This window comes from Cydia pomonella, chromosome 18, assembly GCF_033807575.1.
Source record: "Cydia pomonella isolate Wapato2018A chromosome 18, ilCydPomo1, whole genome shotgun sequence".
Taxonomy (NCBI): Eukaryota; Metazoa; Arthropoda; class Insecta; order Lepidoptera; family Tortricidae; genus Cydia; species Cydia pomonella.
The window spans coordinates 7,100,016-7,116,111 of NC_084720.1; the positions used below are offsets into that span (position 1 = coordinate 7,100,016).

Sequence of the window (16,096 nt, forward strand, 5' to 3'; positions counted from 1 at the left end):
TATGTCAGCCATATTATGATACAAAAAGCATGGAAATCAATAAATAGCACTGCGAAACATGAAACGCCCTAACTTTGCCTTTATTCCCTGTTTCGTCCGTTAAAAAAAATTGTATTTGTACAAAAATTTACTTACCTACTTCAAATCCTACATTTTGATGATGTTGAATTACCGGTCAAAATTAAGTGATTAATAATGAAGTAGTATTTTGACCAAGTATATTATATAAGTTAAAAGTATGCACCACAGGTGAATTTAGGATAGGTACGGTCAAGTTCAAAAATATCTTTACAAGCCAACGACGTTCAAAAATATATTTACACGAACTTATTGTCAGGGACTTAGAAGAATGTAAATACATAAAATATCGGTAGCTAATATATTAGCACCTTATGTTACTGTAACGTTATTTTGTATAATTATTATTAGTTAGTTAAATCATTAATATACTAGGTACGGTCACGTCAGAAAATATCGATACGATAAAAGTGCCAAAAATATGTATACACGACTTTATTGCCCATATATTAAGGTAGTGTATACATATATTTGGCACATTTTTCGTATCGATATTTTCAGACGTGACTGTACCTATGTCTGAAAATGAAAACCTCAAGTTCTAAGGTAAAAAAATTAGGTCACACCTACTGGTATATGTATAACTGATTCCTCGTGCCGTTTTCTATCGTTAAGACCCTGTCCGGGCAAGGAAATGATAGAATACTTATAGGTATATGTATAATGATCCAGCTCATAAAACCAAACCATATTAGCAAGGAAGCAGTTTATCTATGCCTCCCAAAATGTTTCGTAAAAGGCTTACACATCTGGGTGATTGGGTGGTTTTTACTGTCTTTGGCATTATCATTCCAGATGGATAGTTCTTATCCTGATTTATTAAGAGTTTTTCTTGTTCGCTACTACCACTGGCCACCCTGTCCAAATCTGTGTCGGAATCAGTTTTCACATGCGTCCCCTTGTACTGTGTGTCGTAGACTGGCGGTCGGCGGATACCTAGGTAAAACACAACATGCTGTTTTTAATTCATTTTCAATTACCACTACCAGTTTTAATTCATCAGTTTAACACTGGCATATTCGCTAGCGTATTCTGCATCTCGCTTGTACTCGCATATTAATGCGAGCGAGATGTATAGAAAGTAAGTTAATACAGACGTTAGTGAATGTCAGTTTGACACTGCTAAGGCAGTCGTGGTAAGGCTAGATCTGTTTAGGCCAAAATTAGACTGTCATAGAAATGATCATGTATATGGGATCATATTTGACAGTAATCCTACAGTTATGATTACGGAAGGTGGAGATAGTTCTGATTGATGAAATTGTTGTTATTACAGCAAAACTGCATACTTAAGGAGCTCCCCGCGGTTTTCGTCAATTTTTGACAAGTTGTGAGTCGTTACTCCTACATTTGCACTATAGATAGAATTATAAGACAAACGGCTATCTGTTTTTCAATCTTGTATCTCCATTCTGGTCAGCCGGATTTTGAAAGAAATTAACACTTCTTTTTTTATGATTTCTTTAAACATTGTCTTAAAAAAACACTATTTCGTTATTCGATTGCTGTGAAGGATTTTACATGTACGACACCTTTGGGTTCGCCTTTGACGTCTCTAAAAACTGGTCAGAAATTTTAATTTTAAACTTATTAACAAAAAAGTTATGGGCAGGAAACCAGTTTTTTGGCCTAAAATTGTTTAACTGTTATGCCAAATATTTCGAAGACAATGAACTTTGACGTAAATTTGGGGTACTATATGCTTAAAGCCGTTGCTGTTAATATGATACGCTACAAAAAACATTAAAAAACTAACGGATTCAGATCGAAGTTCATTGGCGTTAGGCACCCCTTAAATAACAACAATTTTAATAAATTTGGCGTATATGATCATAATTGTAGGATTGCTTGCAAATAGGATACTATATACTTATATGATCATTTCTATGATAATCTAATTATAGTGTTTTTTTTAATAGAATAGCATATTTTTTATTTGTAAACACACAAGACAATTTACACGTAACAAAGCGTAGAAAGAGTAAAAGTGCCACGAAATGGCCTCTCAGCATTCCCAGCATATTGCTAGCGACTTCCAGCGCTGATCTTCTGGTACCGATTTTTATTGTCTATAGGTTGTTTAGTTGTTTGCTAAATAGAATATAATAAAATGAATAATTTATTATTTTATTATATTCTATTTAGCAAAAAATGTCCATGATATAGACCGCTTACCTGCATACATTGATCTTCGATACCCGCACTCGATTCTACCACCACGGCGCTGACACATGTTTGGCAAAACACTCTCAGACAGTTTACCATTAATATTGTTTCCCACAGAATGAGTACAAATCATTAAAAACGCGGTTAAAAACGCAATGGCGTCAAGCGTCATTGGAGTTTGAAATAGTATTCGCTTGCCTGGATATTTTTTTGTATTAAACATCAAATTCTAAGGCACAATCAGACATCACAGCCCCGCATACTGCTTGCTTGTCGTGTTGTCGTATGCGGTTGATGTTTCGATGAATAAATCCAAATGTAGTCCCGTTGCACTTATGAAATGTTCATATCGATTAGTTAAATCATATCTTTATTTTGTACAGCGATTTTACTACACGGAACTTTTCACTGTAAATATTGTGTGAACGATACTTTTTCCTTTGCCTTACTACGGGTAATGATTCATTAAGACCTTTTCCCTAAACCTCCATTGGATAAAAAAATCCTGTCTTCAAATAAGGATTCTAACGCTCATCTCAAACTAAAATCAACACCCTGCCTGACACTATAACTTATAGTTTGAACCTAAGGAACTTCCTATTTAGAAGAATGAGAACTACAAGCTTCAAATTTCAAACCCATCGTGCTTAATCGAAATGAATGTTTTTTTTAAATGTTTTTATTCTACCAGGGATCGGAACCGGTTTTTTGCAAAAACTTCGAAATATTTTATATTTCGGTTTATTTTATACTCCAAATGTAGGACTCAGTTGTGTTTTCAGATAACGACTTCGTATTATTAGATTGCCTAATTAGAAATGAAGTAATTAACGAAGAACGAAAAAATACCGTTTTCGTTCCCATACAAAAAATACCGGTTTCCGATCCCTGTATTCTATTACTGCAAAAACAGGCTCCATAGATCCGAATCGACTCGGATTTTTCAAATACAACGTTTTCATTTTTTTTTTAATATTTATACCATACAGAATCATAATAAATAAGACTGACTATGTATGTGATGTGCCAATATAACTACCATTATTTTTTCATTACTTTTGCCTAACGAGAGAATTATGTACTTACCTGGCTACAACGATAAGATTCTGACGAGTCGTGATATTCTTATCGTGCGTTGTCATGGACGAATTTATGTTAGTACTAAATTGAAATGTAACAGACTTATCAACGTCATACAATCATATAGGTATGTAGACGTTTTGAGCTTTAACATGAAGTCTTCACTCTGGCGGACATCTGTGGTGTCGCGTGGATCCCAGTCAGCAGCCATTTTGGCTTACCTTTCTCGATGCATGTGAATCGAGATGGCGAGACAACTTGGACGCATTCTACTTGCAATCAAGTGACCCTAATTAATAAAAAAAGGTTTTGGAAAATGATTATGTTCAAAATAATTTTCGTACAAAGTATTTATTACGGTATAGGTATTTTTTTTTCAATAATTTGATCCGTAGTTCAGAAGTTAGATGGGGGAGAGGGACACATTTTTTGGAATTACGATGCGTTTTTTGTAAAAGTTTTCACTTAAACAAAAAACTTCTTTTAGGTACTTTAAAGTTGCTTTTAAAGACCTATCAAATGAGATGACAACTGTAATAAAGAAACATATGATTTAAATAATCGTAAACGAAATTTGCGGCGAACAAAAGAGATCACAACTTATATGATTATTTCATAAATGCAAAAGAGACAACGAATTCATTCACAAGACTGCATTTGGACTTATTTACATCAACCGCACCACATATATGTATATTATTATGACAAGACGACCAGCAAGACGATGTCTAATCAGATGGTGCCTTGAAATTTGATAGAAATAACCTAAGCAAACGAATACTACATATTTCCAACTTCAATAGCTCCAATGATACTTAACGCCATTGCGTTTTTAACCGCTCTTTTAATGATTTGTACAAATTGTTCTATGGGCGGCAATATTAATAGTGACCTGTCTGAGAGTGTTTTGCCAAACATGTGTCAGCGCCGTGGTGGCAGAATCGAGTGCGGTTATCGAAGATCAATGTATGCAGGTAAGCGGTTTATATCGTACACATTGTTCGTTAAATAGATTTTAAACAAACAACATATAGAAAATAACAACTAAACAACATATATACAACAAAAATTAATAAAAGTAAGAAACAGAGAGTTTTATTGCTAAGAAATTTGATGTTCCTTAAACATACTCACTTAATGCAAAAATTCTGTAATAAAAATAAAATTTTATTAAAATGTCCCAGATTTTTTATTTATTTTGTTTTGGTGCACCACACACATCCACATGCTCTAAGCAGTGTATAACCGAGATGGTTTTTTAAATCAGAAAATTTTGAAAAAAGAAGAAGAATCTGAGTTAGAACAGTCCAGGAAATCAAACCAACATGTTGTAATTTTCGTAGGTATCCGTCGACCGCCAGTCTACGACACACAGTATAAGGAGACTCATGTGGCAACTGGATACAACACGGACATAGATAATCTTTCCAGTAATAGTATCGAAAAAGAAAGACTCTTAATAAATAAGGATAAAACCCATCGGTTTCAAATAATAGTGCCAGTAAAAACTACCAAATCATCCAGATGCGTAGAGCTTTTACGAAAAATTTTGGGGGACACAGATAAACTGCTTCCCTGCTAATATGAGCTGGATATATATAAGAAACAAGAAGCCAATATATACCTTTAAGTATTCTATCATTTCCTTGCCCGGTCATTAACTTAACAGTGACGATAAAAATTGTAGGAGGAATTATATACGGGTACCTATACACGAGTAATAGGTATGACTTGATTTTTCGCTAAGAATTTGAGATATACATTTCCAGACGTAAAGTCGTATACATGATGGAAATAACTTAAGCAATTTAAAAAATAAGTGCATGGTAATCACACCGTGTAAAGGCTTTATGCTTAATATTGTTAGAAGTAAAATAGTAATTCTACTAGCAATACACGGTGTTTTTTTTAACTCCATGAACTTGGGGGTATGGTTCAGTTCATTTAAAGAGACTGAATGGCATACTTAGTTAATTTTAATATTTTTTTATTTAGTTTTTATTTATTGTTGTAACATGGGCATGCTATTTAACTTAATCAAACAATTGAAAACTTTCACATATCAATATCATTTCGAACATCGATCGTCTGCTTTTATTATCAAATGTATAACCTTATACTAAAGACTAATCAATATGTAGGTAAACAAGTCTTAGGCAAGTGAACACGTGCATAGGGGCCTTATTAGGTAAAAACAAATTTCCGATTATCTTTGAAATGGAGTAAATTAGAATACCGGTGTCATTGAGAAAGTGACTTTATTTAAGCTCAGGAATGCACCCTTAATATTAAAGGAGTTTAAAAAAACACCGTATATTAAGCATTAACCTCTCAAACTCATCAAACTAATTCAATCATAAACTGACTGGTCTTAGAAACAAGTATATTAATTTGTTTTCTGTTCTGTTTTCTAAGCGGTTAAAATCGTTTATCATTGTTAGATTTTAATTATTTATCTTAGGAGTAACGTAACACTGATATTATTTGTGTGTAGGTAATAAATCAGGTTTTTTTCATATTTTAATGTAAATTATTATTGGTTTATGCTGATTGCTAAATTAATTAAAATATCCATCAAGCGTGACCAGAAGGGACATGAAAAACCACCATGTCAGTATAGTTATGGTAAGTTACACGTATTGTTTCAATTGTGCACTTTTGTATAAAATTGCAATGAATATGTACCTATAAATATGCACATTGAATATTTGATGCTTATGATATCATAAGCATCAAATATTCAATGTGAATGTAACGAAAACCCCTAATTCATTTTTTTTAACCACCGAAAATTTAATTTCATACACATTTTTTGAACTCCTCATTAAGATAAATATATCCAGACTAATCAGCCATATTTTCACAATTCCTAGATGACTGTGACTCTAGCATACAGTGCCCCTATTGAATACGAGTATGTTTCCATCGAAGTCACCCCAAGTATACCAATCGAGAGACAAAATGGCGACTCCAATTCAGGAAGCTGCTGCCAATCTGGCTCTCAGAGTTGTTGCCCTTATGACTACGATGACACGTGTGAAACTGCAAGCAATAGAACCTTGTGTGGTTACAATAAAAACCAAAAGAAACCTGATGAAATGGTATGCTTTTTGGTAGTACGTTTTTTGGTTTTGACGTACATTATATATATCTAAAGACGGGCCTTACAGGCACTAAGAATGGTGCTACTTCAGTGGTGTAATTCACGAATTAGAGCCAATCGTGCAGTCTAACGCAACTAGGTGCGACTAATCGCGCGCGTGATCGAACTAATGAACCAATCGCGTTGTGGCGTTAGAGTACATTGGCTCGAATTCGTGTATTACGTGACACCGCTGTACTGATTCTCATTGGTCGTAAGGCTCGTCCTTAGATATATGTCATTGCGTATCTACGCATGTGATACTGAACAAATGTTTAAATGACAGACAATACAATTATATACAGTGTGTATTTTTGATATAGCCACAAACTTAAACTAGAGTCTAGACGTAGGTTTTAGTGCTATAAAATGATTCTGAAAGATATTTTAAATTTAGTCTTAGCTATCAGAGCATGCTTGTATGTATGTGAGCTTGTAACAATTGTGACGTCGTGTCAGTAAATGCGACGTTTTGTGTTGAAAAAAAGTAGTGATACATTGCTTGCTGAATTATTTTGTATGAAAAAATAAAAGCCGTCCGTTTTTGAGAAAACCTATGAAAGTGTGTTCATTAAAGCCTAAACTAACTACCATTTTATTATGCGGTAGTATCAAAAATACATGCTGTATAATATAACTTATTCACACAAGAAAAATGACGAAGGGTAAAGACTACAATTATATAATTCTTTTTTTTTTAGGGTTCCGTACCCAAAGGGTCAAACGGGACCCTATTACTGAAACTCCGCTGTCCGTCTGTCCGTCCGTCCGTCTGTCACCAGGCTGCATCTCATGAACCGTGATAGTTAGCCAGTTGAAATTTCTACATTATATATTTCTGTTACCGCTATAACAACAAATACTAAAAACAGAATAAAATAAATATTTCTTTCCAATCTCGAGATTCTCATCTAATCACCGAAGTTAAGCAACAGCAGGGCTATTATGGTCGATTTTATAAATGATATGGCTGTATAAATGATAATATAACTAACATTTTATCCAGTTTTTATTGATTTGACGTCTTTTCCACTTTTGACAGCGATAGATGTTAAATGATTTACTGCATAACATGGTCGGTGGATAATTTGTCATTTGTCTAAATTTCTGACTTAAACTTAGTTGATAAGTGGATAAGTTAAATGATATAAATGACACTTGTCTAGATTTATATCGTTTTATAGCATTTATACCGTTTTGTCTACTTTTGACAGCGATAGACGGTAAATGGCAACGTTTGTTGAATAATTAAATATATAGTCGAGTTTTGACGGCTAGACTTTGATTATTTTATCCTAGTGCTCACTGGGTCACGATAAGTGCTCTTGTGCTATATAAATGGTGCAAAATACAAATTTTTGGAGTTAAATATCAGTAAGTATCTGTGTTTCTCATTATATATACAATCAAACTCATTTATTTACATATAACATTATCAATACATTTTTCAGGGATGGCAAGATATCATTTCTTCTTGGCAGCTGCTGCTATCGAAGAAAAACAAGACAGAAAACTTCAACGCCGGGCCATAAGGGATGCATGCAACCCGTTTGATAAGCCCGACGAGGAGTTATGGCGCATATATAGGGTGCGGAAAGAATTAGCACTCTATGTGTGCTGAACTTGACGCCGACCTCAAGCCTCAACATGGTGATGGATTGCCGGCACATCTTAAAGTAAAGATATAATGTTGCACTATTCCTCAAATCATTCCCGTTACCTTTACCACCTTGATCATAATCATTATTTCATAATGATATACCTACTAACAAGTCTTTGTTTTAGGTTTTAACATCACTGCACCTATTGGCTGACGGTAGTTACTAACGGGGAACTGGACAAGACCATGGCTTGTCCATTGCTCAGTCTACCGTCAGCCGGTACTTGGATCAATTTGTAATTGTGGTGAATAGAAGGTATGTCCATTTTGGTACAGAATACCACTGACACCGGAGATAAGAAGGTAAAAAAAACACGAGTATGGATGTGCAGTGAGACATATGAAGGCAAAAAGACGCAGTCAGTAACAAAATATTTATATTTATTTTCTTACGTAGATTTTTAGGGACCATGAAGTACAAATGAGGCTTGAATGTGGATTTTTGTGGTATTTGTATTTGAAGTGTTTCTACCTAAATATTTCAATGCAGAATCATACCTTATTTTTGTTATTATATGCAACTTCTTTACCACTCTTACATATGTATTTATGTAAGTATTATTCAATGCTACGTGTAGCTAAAGTACCAAATCATGAAAGTGTTGGATTGTTTACAGACTCAAGGACACTTGGATAGTCTTCCCAGAAAATTAGAGGTGTTCAGGAGGCATATGGGGTTGCTAACATTTTAGGCACAGTAGACTGCACCCAAGTAAAAATATTTCCATAACCTTTACCGCATGGCGTAGGTACAGTTTCTAAACAGAAAAGGAATTCATTCGCTAAACGTTCAGTTGGTATGTAATAACTGCAAAATCATAATTAGAAATTTTAGAATAAATCGAATGGATGGACAGAATCAATATTTTCTTGTAAACCGTAAGATCGCCGAAGTAATCCCTGACAACACCAATGGGGATTACTTTGAATCGGGATTAGTACGTTTTGTTACAACTTATCTATCATTCATTCTGATAAATCGGATACAAATAGGTAGTCAAATACTATTTTGTAATATCTAAAATATTAAGAGATTACATATACATATAACCGTTGTTATAATATTTTAAGTATAAATATTTGTGAAATGTTTGACGTTTTCCGCGATTAGGTACATAGATACCCAGAGTCGTTCCATGCAAGTCACCTGTTAGTTTTACGTGATGTATCTGCAAAATTGCATGGACATTGGACACTTTATGAATAAATTAAATTTAGGTTTACCTACCATATTTAGGGCTCCACTCCTCAAATTTTCTCTGCGGTGACCGAACACATACCCATGTACATGGATTTTTTTAAATGGGAGACTGGGGGCAGCTGCCTACCATATCCATTGAAAAAGTATTGTACCTACGTTGGTTGCTCTTAAAGACTAAGAATTGTTATTAGAGAAAAGTGGTTTACAAATACCTTAACTAGGATTCCTTGTGTTTCAGGCAGAAATGGACAATATGAATATTTTTTTAACTATTCACTTAATTATAAAATCTTAACGTCATAATGTGTTGAGAAAATAACTTGTGAGACTTCTAATTGTTTTTGCTGCAATTACCTTATATCTTGCGATTAGCTTAATCAAAGTAGTTTTAATGCAACAATATGATATTGTGATCAGAAATTTTAATATAAACTGACGATAAGGCACCGACTTCAAACATATTAGTTGGTAATGCATATACTTAAAAAAGTATAATATTTTATTTTATTCTTTTTGAAGTCGGTTTACTTTTTTTGTAAAAAGTTTTTTGGATTATTTTACTTTATAGGTATAATAGGTTTTTCTTTTTTCCAGAAATCTTCCAATAAAAGGCGAACCTGAAATGGAAATGGAAGGGGGCGCTGCTCGAGGGATGCATTACATGCAGAGAAGCGTGCCCTATTAATAAATAAATATTTCGCCTAGTATTATTTTATTTTGTTATGTTCATTAACACTACCTTCCTGAAAACATTCTGAGGAAACCGGACTAGCCCCAAGAGGTCATCCATTAATTAGATCACACGTTAAGGGGGAGAGAGGGGGTCAAGAAAATGTGACATGTTGTGACTAGAGGGAGGGGAAGTCATAAACTTTGTGACGTCATAAGTCATTCATTTACGAAATATAAGGTATACATAGGATGTTGCAGTTCATAGTTAACTGAGCCAAGCTAACAAAAAGCACGGCATGGGATCGAATTTAAACGGTTGTGAGTCTAACTTTAGCAAAAAAGAAATATGACTAGCGTGAATGCTCACATGAACTAGACATGATTGAAAATGAAGACCTAATAGGTTCTCCGAAACATGTCGCACAAGTGTCAAAAATAACGTGAGTTAGTTAAACCGTAGTGTTTAACTTACGGTGTGGGCTGTCATTAGATAGGTCTTTTAAAACAAATATGGGTCTTTCATGACCATTTTTAGATAAAGATAATATTTTTGTAAATAATCGCTCTGAAAGAAAAAAGAAGAGTGCCTCCCTCTAACTTTCGAACCATGTTGGGTCCAAATAATATGACAAAAAATCATACATTCAACTTGGAACACACGACTGGCTATTGGCAGGTCTCGACATTTTTTTTTTAAGAGCTCTCAGAGGATAGCTTGTTATGCAATAACTTTAGTTTTGTACGAATTTAAATTAAATTATGAGCAGGCTCAATCAAGGGGTTCTGGAGCTATATAAGAGCCTAGAAACCCAAAAGCTATTTGTGAGGCGTCTTATTGCTATTCTAGTAAACTTGTTTGCAAGAAAGTGTGGTCGGCGGTATCAAATGAAAAAGCCCGGCTTACACGTTTTTGATATTGTTTTTAAATGTACCATTTTACATAATTAGCAAGATAAACGAATTCAAAATTACATAATATAGTCATTTGACAAGAAACGTAACCATTTACCACAGATACGGTCTTTTTAAATCTCTATGGTGACTTGAAACTATACTCAAACACACCCAGTTTGGCAGTAGAAAAAGGCGCAAAGTTTAAATTTTATATGGGAGACCCTTTGCGCCTATATTTTTAAAAATTTACCACCTTTTTTCTACTGACCAAGTTGCTGTACCAGAGTTTATCATTTTCCGAGTAAGTAGGTGCAACAAATGCAATCGCTATACATAATTTTTGGCAAACCGCGAGTTCTCAGTTCCGGGCGAAAAACTATTGAAGGAAAACTATAGCGAACTCTGCCGTATACTAAATCATCCACATCGCAATGGAATGCGGTGCAACGCCAGTGTGAAGACCGCCTTACGTTAATTTCTCTCAATAGGCACAGTCCGTACCAAAAGTAACTCATCGTGTGAAATGTTGGAAATGATCTACACGCTTAATTTTGAACACCTTACACGCTTCACTACATTTGCCTGTCTTTCAAACCTTAAAACGTGCCTTCAAATCTAAGCGAGCAATGGTTCCCCATTTGCTATGTATGAATTGTAGACACAACTTATCATTAAGCCAACTATTTATTAAAAGACGTCTTAATTAAACACAATAAGAATCTATTTTGCAAACTCTTAAATCATGGATAACTTTTAACTATCAATGTCAAATGTGGATAAGTGGTAATATGTCATTTAACCAACTATTCATTAAAATACGCTTTAAGTATACTTGTTTACAATTTATTTTTCAAAAGCACAAACCATGGATAATTTTTAACTGTTAATGTCATATGAAGATAAGTGGTAGAATGTGATTTAATCATCTATTCTTTAAAATACGCCTTAAGGCATAGAGTTTAAAATTCATTTTTCAAAACCTCAAAATATGTCGCGCTATCATTAGTCAATTATAGGTTACCCTCGCGACTTTATACCGAATTAAGTCACTTATCAGATAATCGCCAATCCAAGCATTAAATGATTAATGATATAATGACAAAACCATCATAGGCCGGCAGTACGGAACTCTTCCTGTGCGAGTCCGACTCGTTTCTGTTATTACTTACTGAAGATATTTATGTGAAAAGTGAAAGCCACACCTAAAAACAAAAGGTTACACTGTAGTTAATTAAAACATTTTACTAGGCGTGCATCAAAAAAAAGAGAAATTCAGATTTACTCGTAATGAGATATTATTAAGAAGATTTTCAAACCCATTCTTAATATCGCCATCTCATTTAGATCTCATTTGGAATAAGCGCCTTGTAAAGGAATACATATAAATAATTAACTTTCAGTAACTACATATGGTCTAATGGTAAAAAGCGACCTCTTTCAGCCAAACGCAACAATATACGGTCTTCCTTGCCGAGTGAACGATGATCGTCTCGAGTGCGGATATAACGGACCTTATATAACCGATCGGATACCAAATTTTCCAAATATGAATCATCCAAATAACCCAGACTGCTGCAGTTGTTGTAACCAAGAAACTACTAAAGAAGTGGCTAGTGAAGCCACAAAAACAGCAACAACAATAAAAACGACAGCAGCTACTGTAACTACTATCAAATTCAGAGTTGAAACTACAACCTCTACCACTACCACCACTGCCACTACCCCGAAACCTGTCACTACCACAAAAAAATACGGTATTTTATCCTTTTTTTTTAGTTACAACAATAGAACATTCACGAAATATATACTCGTATGTAGGAACAACGAGCCACGATAAAGAGCATTATAATTAATTGTAAGTTGAACTAAAGGTAAATATCAGTGTCAGAAAAAAAAAAACATGTCAATGCGAGTCCGTTTAACTCGCGTACCCAGGGTTCCGTACAAGCTTTCAATTATCTCATGTAAAAATAAACACAAAGGCTTGACCAGAAGTATAATAAGCATAATTTTGAACAGCGCCAGTAAATCGGCTAATTAATTTGAGCGACCTGCGTATAATGTTGATTATTTGGAATACGTATTTGTTATGTGAACTTATAAAAAAAAAAAAGGAGGTGTTTTAATGTAATATCGTAGAAATTTCAAGGTTAAAACCCACGGTTAAATTTAAAATATAATTAAAAAATGTTAATTGATAATTAAAAAAAGTTATCAAGTTAGACGTGTGATTATATTTTTCCTGTAATTTTATGATAATGTTAATGTGATGTAAAAAAATGATAATATTTCGTTGGTAAACTTCGGAGATAATCTATATATCTATCAGATCTATCGGGTTGGTATTTTCTTCACATTGTCCATCAAAAAACATTTCTTCCACTATAAAAAAACATAAACAAATGTTTTGGAATATTCAATTTGAGCTCTTTCTAACAATAAGTACCCCACTTAGTAACTGGACTTTGGAATTCTGCCTTATCTTTATATTGGGCCTTTTACATAGTTAATAAAAGAAATAATACATTCAAAGTGTCTGGGGTAGCGTTGTTCATAACTATTGCAGATTTCAAATCGATAGCTTAAGTAGTTCTCGAGATATTTAGCGATGTGACAGGCGGACGGACGGACGGACAGAGTCGCACCATAGGGTTTCTTTTGTACTTTTTTTGTACGCCACCCTAAATCATCGGTTTTAACACTAAATTAAAAGGTTTTCTATTTTTATGAACAAGAGAAAACATAGCTTTCCATATAATTTTTTTTGTCGTTTATTCATGCAAAAAGAGATGTAATAAATTAAAATTGTATACTTGTCTATTAGCATCATAGCTCCCAAACGATTTTTTTAAATACCACGTTGGTGGCAAACAAGCATACGGCCCGCCTGATGGTATTCATCAGTCACCGTAGCCTATGGACGTCTGCAACTCCATAGTTGTTACATTGCGCGTTGCCGAATTAACTAATTTACGTGCAATTTTTAATGATGGAGAGGCTTATCTATTGAGATTATTCTTTTCTGGTAACTTTAATGTAACTTGTCTGTAAAATACTGTTTTTCAGAAAAAACTACGAAGTTCATGAAGTTGGCTTCTAAATCACCCAATCTGGACTTTACAACGACCAATCGGCCAACTACATCATGCGAGACCGTGGAGGAGAGATGTGTTATCACATATGACAGTCCTTGTATACCGGAACCACCTTGTCGCCAAGATTAGAGGGCTGATAGTGACAAATAAGAAGCAAGCATCGTCGTTGTTATAAACTACAGAAAATGAAAATAGTGTAGGCCCCCCTTTAATTATTGGCTCGTTCGATCTATTCTAACACAGATTTTTCCTACAAAATGTACCCTATGCAGAATTCTGTATTCATGTTTACGAATTATATATTTGTAAATATTACTTTTCTAAGATTTACTTTATTGGTACAATGAAAAACATGCATATAAATTCAACATAAAAAACACTTAAATTAAAAACTTATATATAAAAATTGCCCTAAATTCTGGTCGCTCGGTGCCCAGAAGGGTGGCCGCATTTCTTCGCTGGATAGCAATGCTGATCCGCTGAGCGAAATACAGGCCAGCCCTCTGGTCACCAGAAGCCTCTATAAGGCGCTTTGACAACTCCTCATATAGGCGACGCGCGCTAGGCCCCCATGGCCCCAGGGTTTCAACACTTTCAACCCCAAACGCCGCAAATATGTAGCTACTACCGAGAGTAACGTACTTGCGATTGCGACGTGTTAGGTTTTCGGCCGAGGATGCAGCCCGCATCAGCGCCAACTTTGGTGCTTGAAATATGGGACGGCTATAAAATCTGGCCAAGTGTAAGTCAAGCTCGAGCTGCAAGGTTTCCGAGCCATCAAACATTTTTTACTCGCGCTTGACCGGTTTTTATTACGAGGGATCGTCCATACAAAAAGAGAAAACGTTTTTTCCACTTCTAAATATTTTCCATTCTCCATGATTTTTAGTATGTTATTGACACGAGGTAAGGAAAACCTATAAACCTAGTTTTTCAAGGTTTATAGGTTTTCCTTTTTTTCAAAATTTGCAAAACAAGACAGTTTTTTTTTATATTTTACAATAAACCTAACCTAGAATATATTATGCTGAAGCGATCGACATCAAAATCAAAGTGATTTGTTAAGAGGTAGTTAGTGGAAATCGTATTCTCCCGAAATGGAATTTCATAGAAAAATTACCGTTACTTCGTTAGATCCAAAAAGCTATTCATCCCTCTTAAGTACCTATTTGTTGTTATATTAGTAGGTATGTTTTTACATCGAGTTTGAGGTTTGTAACAAAATAAATAAGTGTATTCTCTGGAAAACGTCATACCAAACCATACCATCATTACTACCAAATGAAAATGGAGGGGGGCGGGACATGATGCCAGGCAGAGTGATGGCAGGTGGGCCAAAATTTTAACGGAATGGTGGCCGCTTTCAGAAGAAAGTATTGCCTGGTGGCGGCTCGTTGGGTGGACGAAATTCGGATGATTGCGGGTCACTTCTGGATGAGATTGGCTCAGATCTGGGATAAGTGGCGTACTAGACGAGAGGCCTGTGCTCAGCAGTGGGCGATAAAAAGTTGAATCCTTCTTCAATTTTGATTATCTACATTTTATTTATATAATAGTGTAAATTTTATGTCGTCTACCTAATTTGAATCAAGCGACAACTGACCGACATATGTTTAAAAAACGCCAGGTTTTAAAAATAAATATTTATATTCATTTAATCAGTATTGATTAGACATTGTTAGCTTAAATAAAATATACTAATATCACAATTACAAACATTTATAACCTAAGAAACTCCATCAATCTCGACAGATCCAATCTATAGATCCAAAATACATAGGTATCCCCTACATATGTTTTTTAGGACATACGAGTATATATATTTTTTCGAAATTATTATTTGTGGTTACATATCTTTTAAAAAGCCCTTACTATCTCATTCGAAGATCTTGTGGTGTCTCCCCATAAAATGGAACATATAATTGTATATCGATTGCATGCCCAACGAATACATACTGAAATACCGCTTGCTAGATTTATGGCTTGGAGCTATAAATATAATTTAATTGAAATATAAATTAAACGAAAATGAAATAAAAACCACATCACCATGTCAGTCGTCGGTATGTTTCTGGTAAATATCTAGTAGCAAAACTTGTATTTACTGG

At 34.5% G+C, this 16,096-nt stretch overlaps 1 protein-coding gene across 1 annotated transcript; it reads left to right on the top strand.

Moving 5' to 3' along the window:
* The first annotated feature begins 5,345 nt into the window (after positions 1 to 5,345).
* LOC133527887 (uncharacterized) lies at positions 5,346 to 14,117 on the top strand. Its single transcript, XM_061865082.1, has 4 exons — positions 5,346 to 5,949; positions 6,198 to 6,425; positions 12,335 to 12,647; positions 13,960 to 14,117. Exons 1-4 carry the CDS (start codon positions 5,920 to 5,922, stop codon positions 14,115 to 14,117), a joined length of 729 nt encoding a protein of 242 aa, XP_061721066.1. The 5' UTR covers positions 5,346 to 5,919.
* Positions 14,118 to 16,096: the final 1,979 nt, after the last annotated feature.

What these genes read in the sequence shown, in the direction of transcription:
- LOC133527887 (XM_061865082.1), top strand. Translation starts at nt 5,920, where the DNA reads ATGAAAAACCACCATGTCAGTATAGTTATG. An exon ending in AAAAGAAACCTGATGAAATG is followed by an intron (nt 6,426 to 12,334) that starts GTATGCTTTTTG and finishes GACCTCTTTCAG; the next exon opens with CCAAACGCAACAATATACGG. An exon ending in CACTACCACAAAAAAATACG is followed by an intron (nt 12,648 to 13,959) that starts GTATTTTATCCT and finishes ACTGTTTTTCAG; the next exon opens with AAAAAACTACGAAGTTCATG.